We start from the raw sequence: 7190 nt of genomic DNA, 5'->3' as shown, positions 1-7190 counted from the left end.
AGAGTACTAACCACTATACGATCACGGCGAGCTACTGGGAGTTATGCTTCCACCGTGTTCAGTAGGCTTTATGAAGCTATCTGGATTGGCTATTGCTCAATGCTCCATCTCAGTGGGAAACACAAAGTAGTCTGTCGTCAGTTGACCGGAGGAACCAGTGTTTTACGTGGTTTTTGTTTTTGAACTAAGCTAGCGCTCTTTAGATTCACTGGGACCTCTAGCTAATTTACAACAACAAATAGGTTCACTTTGCTTTATTAACAAGCTGGGGGTTCTTCTTTTAAATGTGGAGAGCAGCTTAACCGTCGTTTTTGCTGCTAAAGAATTAGCTAGCTAATATCAACTTCAGGCAGACTTTTCACCTGTAATATTAACCTTAAATTAGCTAACGTCAAGTTGCACGAAGTTTTATCTAACTTTAGCAACGTTTACTGTTAAGGTAAGTTGTTGCATTTAGCTGGCTAACGTTACGTTAAAGGTTAGAAAGTATAAAAAGGTATTTTTTAATGTTGCTGCCAGTGGTGAACTGTAGCACTGACGTTAGCTTATCCAAGTATGTATTGAACTTAACTTTAAGTACCAGCAAGTACGTTGTTCTTTTAGAATTCCAGCAGACTTACAAGAACGTCAGATCAGTTGCCGCTTATAAAAATTGATGTCCCACCTCCGATTTTCGGTCCCATATGGTCTAGCGGTTAGGATTCCTGGTTTTCACCCAGGCGGCCCGGGTTCGACTCCCGGTATGGGAACTTCTCTTTTGTTTAATATTATTCTTGTTGTGTTGTTTATTTGTGTTTGTTGTTCATGTTTTTTTTTTTTTTTTTTTTTTTTACATCGTTACAAGTCGAAGATAAAAAATATGACAATAGGCATGCAATGACTTGTTTGTCAGGTTATTGTTATTTACAGATATTCGCTAAAGCTTTTGTTAGCTTTGTTAATAATGTTGTTGGTTGCCATAAATATACTACGAAATTACTTAAAATGATCTAATGTTACAGACAAGACTCTCTCAACATTATAAAAAAGTATTAATTTTATGGACATGTGATTTAATCACGTGACAACATGTGTCACATGATGCAATACGGAAGCAGTAAACGTCTTGTTTTTTTAATCAGTTTTTATACATCTGGCTATGCTATTATTGGTCAATGTAGATTCCTAGTAGAAACGACGGCGGTAAAGACTGTTTGAGAAAGTATTTGAGTTACCATTAGTACAAAGAGTTGACATGGGTGTGTCAGAACTGGAGGATTATTCTCTTCTACTGGACGAAAAGCTGCTCCGTTTCATGGACCAGCTAGCGTTACTGGAGGAGAAACGAACCACTCTCAACTCTCTCATAGAGCAGGTAACGTTAGCATACATAAAACCATGTACAGTTACTTGTAATTTCATTTTATCAAGCTTGGCAGTCTTAAAATGTGTGTGTGTGTGTGTGTGTGTGTGTGTGTGTGTGTGTGTGTGTGTGTGTGTGTGTGTGTGTGTGTGTTGTGTGTGTGTGTTGTGGTGTTTGTGTGTGTACAATCTGCACTGAAATTGAGCTGAAATAGCAATTTACGTAATTTATTAAATGTTACTAGTTCAAATCCAAGGATTTGCTGCTTTGTGTAGTATTCTATTGTAGTAAACTGAATATTTTTTATGTTTTGTAATGTTGATCAAACAAAAGAACATTGACAGTTTATGCTCTGGGAAATTGGAATAGGCAATATTTTACTATTTTCAACATTTTACAGACAAAACAATTGACTAAGTAATTGAGAAAATAAGTGTCACATACTAACTAGCTGCAGCCCTAATGTCAAATATACTTTATCAATATTTCTATCTTTGCATCCTAAGTTGTTTGTCAAATGGAGGCTACTTATGTCCTCAAATGTAAGGGCATATACATATATTCAGTTTTTTAAACATTTATTTTTTTGAATTCTTCTTTTTTTTAACATTTAAATCCTTGTATTTTATCCTGTATCCTCTTCTCCCACTTTAGTTACCATTTTGTGTTCCCCACAGGGATGGTTTTCCATGTCCAAGGCTCGATATTCCATGGGAAACAAACACGTCTCTGCACTTCAGTATGCAAGTGAGATAGAGCCACTGGTCTCTGTTCATGCTAGGTGAGGAAATAGACATGTTCACAGAAACGAATGCTCCCAGTTAAACTGTTGTTCACCGGAGTAGAATCATTGTCAACATTTGTGACTGAACATATGTAACAAATACATTTGTTAATGTATTTGTTACAGAGCACTGGACAATGGTGAGGTGGATTTCTGCACAGAAAGGGTCAAACAAAAGTTTAGTAATGAGACTGGAAAAGATGCCAAGTTAATAGAGGATATTGGACCTCAAGAAGAAGGTGAGTCTGTTGTGGGCCATGTGGTGATAGAAAAAGAATGTGGTTTACATTTATGAAAATAAAATACATTTTTGATTCATTGAATTATGCGGTTTTACAGGTGTCAGGAGAAGAATTAAACCAAAAAAGCAAATCGCAGAGAGAGAGACAAGTGAAGAAGCTATTAGTGAGAAAGTTCCTGAAGTAACTCCAGTAAGAAAAGGTGACCAGAATCCTCAGCAAGATCCACTGAAGTGGTTTGGGATTCTGGTGCCACAATCTCTTAAACAAGCACAGTCGGCATTCAAGCAAGGTATGATTTTACATTTCTAAAAGAGTCTATACTTTGTTTCAAGCAATCAAGCATTTGTTCTGCTAAGATGTGATTACTTTAGGATATAGCCAAGACTAGGTTATCATTTTGATTGAATATGTAAAAAATACACAATGTACCAAACCAACTATGTAACAACAGTTACATATTACACATTTATTAGTTTTTCCTGAGATTCTTAAGGCGGTCCCAAGAGCTTAACCTATAATAACTTGAGAATAAATGCTCACCAATTTAACAAAACTTACGGCGCATTTACAAAAACGCTGCAAAGGAATAAAACACGGGCGAATTGTGATACACAATCTGCAACTTGAAAACAAACCAATCTAGAAATATACTTAAGTTGACTCCCTGTAAAAGGTGTTGAAACATTATTAAACATTTCAGTTTTAACACTGACTTCATGGTCCAGATTGCAGATATTTGGTATACACCTGCTGTACCTTTACTGCTGTCCTAACTAGCCTCCCAATTCAAATCAACTGACCAAATACAAACAATTTACTAGTTTGCCTGGGATACGGGCTAGCCCAACCTGTCTTTGCAGAATATCTTGTTATACTACATACACATGTGGTATCACATTGTTTTAAGATGTTTTCTTCATGGGGGCGGCTGTGGCTCAGTGGTAGAGCGGTTGCCTGCCAATCGGAAGGTTGGTGGTTCGATCCCTGCCCCTGCAGCCGAAGTGTCCTTGGGCAAGACACTGAACCCCGAGTTGCCCCCGGTGCTGCGCATCGGAGTGTGAATGTGTATGAATGTTTATCTGATGAGCAGGTGGCACCTTGTACGGCAGCCCCGGCCACAGTGTATGAATGTGTGTGAATGGTAAATGGTTCCTGTAGATGTAAAAGCGCTTTGAGCAGTTGTTAAGACTGGAAAAGCGCTATATAAATACAGCACATTTACATTCATTTGCTTATGTTTTGTCTATTTATATTCTTTAGCTGCAATGCGTTGAGCTCTCAGGGCCGCGTTGGGTTCTTTTACATATTCAGCAAGTAGGAATCTTCTACAGATAGTTTATGTATAAGTGCCACTATCTATAGCCATATGGATATAACTATAAATGGATAGATAAATAAACTTAGATAAAGTGTAGATAAATTGAAATATTATTGTGCTGCTGCCAAAGGTTAAGTAATTTAAAAATTACATGACACTCCTAATTAGGCAGATAGGAAGAACATTGTGATTTTATTGGTGTCTGTTAATTTTATGCATAAATCCAAGATGAAACATTTGACAGAGTGCTTGGTGTACTACTGGTACATTATTTTCTTTTCATCATTCTTCATCTTCTCCCCCTTTTTTTCTATCATATTACAGTAATAGAGCTGTCAGCTGAGATTGCAACCCTTCAGACTGCAGTTCTGAACACCAGACAGGAGCTGAAGCACAGCATGAAAGACAAACACATTCTCCAGGCGAAATCCTCAGCAGCCCCGTTGGACAAGGAGACCGACTAAATAACTGTGTTGAGTCAAAGCTGGAGATGATCTGAGAACAGTGTGTGGCCACAGAGAGTGACAGGTTGGAGTCAGTAGATTATGCATCAAGGCCAATTGAACTCAACAGCGACCCTCCCGGTGGATCTCTAAATGGAGATTAGATGATTCTGTAATGACTAAATAGTAATAGATTATTTGTGATCATGTGCATTTGTGACTGTCTCACTGTTATGTGTGGCCTGTTTGACATGAATGTGTTTGTGAATTATGTCTTTTAGGATTTAAAATAAAATCTCTATTGTAGACTGTAAAATTAATTTATAAATATAAACATAACCTGACTGACTCTTTTCAATAAATGTCTGGTATCATTTTCTGATAAGGAACCCTTATATAAAGGATTTAAAAGTAGTATGTATTTTTAAACATTCATAAATAATTTACTAATACTTTATACATCAATGTTAGGCCATTGATAAGTACTAGTTGTAGGTTGCCTGGTTGTGAAAACCCCTAACTTCTATCTAACTGCTTATTTTAACTGATTTGTAACACAATGGTAAATTCATTATCCATTATTTTCAACTTCATTGCTACTATGTGATAGTATTCTGTTTTACCCTAAAAATGATCAAATACAAATAATTCTGTAAAATGTCTGAATTTGTAAGTATTTTTTGTATTCTAGTCTCAAAACAGTAATCCAGTCTTAATTTGAATTCTCATTGCAAGTGTAAGGCCTGTATCAGAGCAAACCAGTCTTCTCTTGACTAGGGACAGCCGAACATTACCGGGAAATGCCGAAACGGGAAACGAGACTCCCGTTTATTATAAGTACTTCCTGGTCCAATTATATTACTGTCTACATGCCTCCATGAAACACAGCGCACTGCCTTCCCTTCACTTGCGTCCTAACGGCGGATGGAGTGCAGAAACAACGGATGTAGCTTCACAATTATATTATTGATGTTTCAAGACATCCGCAGCAGCCCGTGTAGCCAGATTGTGGCCGATTTCGGACGTGCAAGCGACGCAACTCCTGCTTGGAATTAACTGTCCTTTTGTCTGCGCAACTGGCAACATTTTGTGTGTTATCGGGGACTGGGAAGTAAACACGCTGGCCTGCGCTCATGATTAGAGGCGAGGTGAGATTGATACCTCAGACTCACATTGTCCTTGATCGCAAGTTGATTTTACTTCGGAGTAGAGGAACTGTGGGCTCTAATGGCGTCAGTTTCGAAGGTTTCTATTCTGGATTACTTTAATATTGTGTTTGAAGGTGAAAATGGCAAAATCGAGTCCAACTGCAAGGCTTGTGGTACCAGGATCCAGGCGAAGCGAAGTGTCACGTCCAACTTCGTAACGCACCTTAAGGTATAGATTTCAAAATAAGATGTTTTATCGTCTGTACTTATTCTCAGTATTATACTATTTCTGTCAGCATCAGCTGAAACAGTTGCTATACACCATCTTTTTATGTACACCAGACAGTGTCAGCGATTTAAATGACAGCTTCTATACCCATACAGTGTCGTCTTCCACATAGACTATGTCAAAACAAGGCAATTTGTAGAGATGTAAACAGTAACTAATCTACCTGCCAACTAATTACATTGCTGTTCCTCTCCATCCCATTCAGCGGAAACACCAGGCAATGTATGATGACTTTGTGAAAAGGAAGGATATGAAGAGAGAGGGTTACTCCTCTGGTTCCTTGCACAGTTTCACCACTAATGGAGGGAACACCCGCTACACTCTCCCCATCAGTACTCGAGTGGGAGGTGGAGGAGGAGGAGGAGTTGTTGGAGGAATGGGAACTCTTGAGGGAGGAGTAGGAGGAGGCTCTGGAGGAGGGGTGACCAAGTTTGACAGACATGACCCACGTCAGGTGTGTGTTATAGTCCATCGCTTGAGATGCAAATAACCAAGCTACTATCTATGAAATCCCACAAGTTATTATTTATTATTTTAATCTGTTTATTATTTATAATGAAATAATTTGCTTTAATGAGGGTAATTTACGTTGATGTATGTCGCCACAGGTTCTGATCTCTGAGGCTATAGCTAAGATGATTGTGCGTGACCTGCAGCCAGTGTCCATAGTGGAAAATCAAGGTTTCAGAGAGCTGCTTCAGCTCCTGGAGCCACGTTACACTCCTGAGCCCCAGTATTACATCCAGAGCCAGCTCCTCCCAGCCTACACCTACCAGGCCCAGCTAGCAACCCGTCAGGCCCTGGCCTCAGCACACGCCCTCAGTCTCAGCCTGGATCTCTGGAAGGGCTTAACTGGAGCCACTTCAGGGTAAGTAGCTAAAATCAACCAAAACAACATGATTCCCTCTTGGTTTGATTCCCACACCGATGAGCCCACCTCTCTCTCTCTCTCTCTCTCTCTCTCTCTCTCTCTCTCTCTTGCTCTCGCTCTGTAGGTACCTTGGTGTCACCTGCCATTTTCTCACATCTGATTGGCAGATGCGTTCAGCTCTCCTGGCCTGCCTTCCCATGACTGGAGGCAGCTCTGGGAATCACGTGCTTTCAGATTTTGATGACGTATGTCACTCTCATGGCGTGTCAGGGAGAGCATTTCGTGTGGTTGCAGACCCTTTCTTCTCAACAACAGTAAAGCCATGTTGTCTGCCTGGTTTCCTGGTTTCCCCTACTCTCGCTAACGGGCAAGACGAAGACAATGCAGAAGAGGTGGACTATGGTAACAATGTGGAAGAAGGGATCAGGAATGGCCATGGTGACGGAGGAGAGGAAGGAGAGTGGGAGCATGGTCTGGGTGTTTGTCGAGTGGACTGTTTCTCTCGCTCCCTTGAACAGTGTGTCAGAGAGGGGTTACGCTCTTGTCCACAGGTCACTTCCACACTGGCCAAGGCTGCCTGTTTCTACAACTATGTTACCTCTGCTGTCCCACCTGAGAAACTTAGCCAGGTGTTTGATGGTCCTGGGTTGAGTATGAGGGCACCAGGAACTGCCCTTCCTGCAGCCAGCGACTGGGCTGCTCAGCTTAAGGTATGTATAGTAAACAAGCAGTACTTCAGCTTAACTCCCCCCC

General features: G+C 40.2%; 3 protein-coding genes and 1 non-coding gene across 5 annotated transcripts in view; all 4 read left to right on the top strand.

Moving 5' to 3' along the window:
• LOC116692455 (rho-related GTP-binding protein RhoA-C) overlaps positions 1 to 7190 on the top strand; it is a 732216-nt gene that overhangs the window by 105632 nt on the left and 619394 nt on the right. The window lies entirely within an intron of this gene.
• On the top strand, positions 678 to 749 carry trnae-uuc (transfer RNA glutamic acid (anticodon UUC)). The gene has a single exon. It is a non-coding gene; the product is annotated as a tRNA-Glu (tRNA).
• On the top strand, positions 902 to 4701 carry vma22 (vacuolar ATPase assembly factor VMA22). Its single transcript, XM_032520773.1, has 5 exons — positions 902 to 1354; positions 2020 to 2123; positions 2253 to 2365; positions 2466 to 2657; positions 4011 to 4701. Exons 1-5 carry the CDS (start codon positions 1235 to 1237, stop codon positions 4148 to 4150), a joined length of 669 nt encoding a protein of 222 aa, XP_032376664.1. The 5' UTR covers positions 902 to 1234; the 3' UTR covers positions 4151 to 4701.
• The window catches only part of si:dkey-109j17.5 (zinc finger BED domain-containing protein 4), a 4184-nt gene continuing 1963 nt past the window's right edge, over positions 4970 to 7190 (top strand). The window contains exons 1-5 of one of the 2 annotated variants that reach the window (XM_032520729.1): positions 4970 to 5277; positions 5412 to 5506; positions 5772 to 6020; positions 6175 to 6434; positions 6562 to 7147. In XM_032520729.1, the coding sequence (XP_032376620.1) occupies positions 5787 to 6020; positions 6175 to 6434; positions 6562 to 7147 (1080 nt within the window). In that variant the 5' untranslated portion in view covers positions 4970 to 5277; positions 5412 to 5506; positions 5772 to 5786. Of the gene's footprint in view, positions 5507 to 5771; positions 6021 to 6174; positions 6435 to 6561; positions 7148 to 7190 lie in introns of both variants that reach the window. The other variant, XM_032520728.1, reaches the window with a different exon arrangement.

The sequence above is a fragment of the Etheostoma spectabile genome, chromosome 7 (assembly GCF_008692095.1).
Source record: "Etheostoma spectabile isolate EspeVRDwgs_2016 chromosome 7, UIUC_Espe_1.0, whole genome shotgun sequence".
NCBI lineage: Eukaryota > Metazoa > Chordata > Actinopteri > Perciformes > Percidae > Etheostoma > Etheostoma spectabile.
The sequence above is the reverse complement of the archived record's forward strand: the minus strand, read 5'-3'. Positions and strand labels throughout refer to the sequence as shown.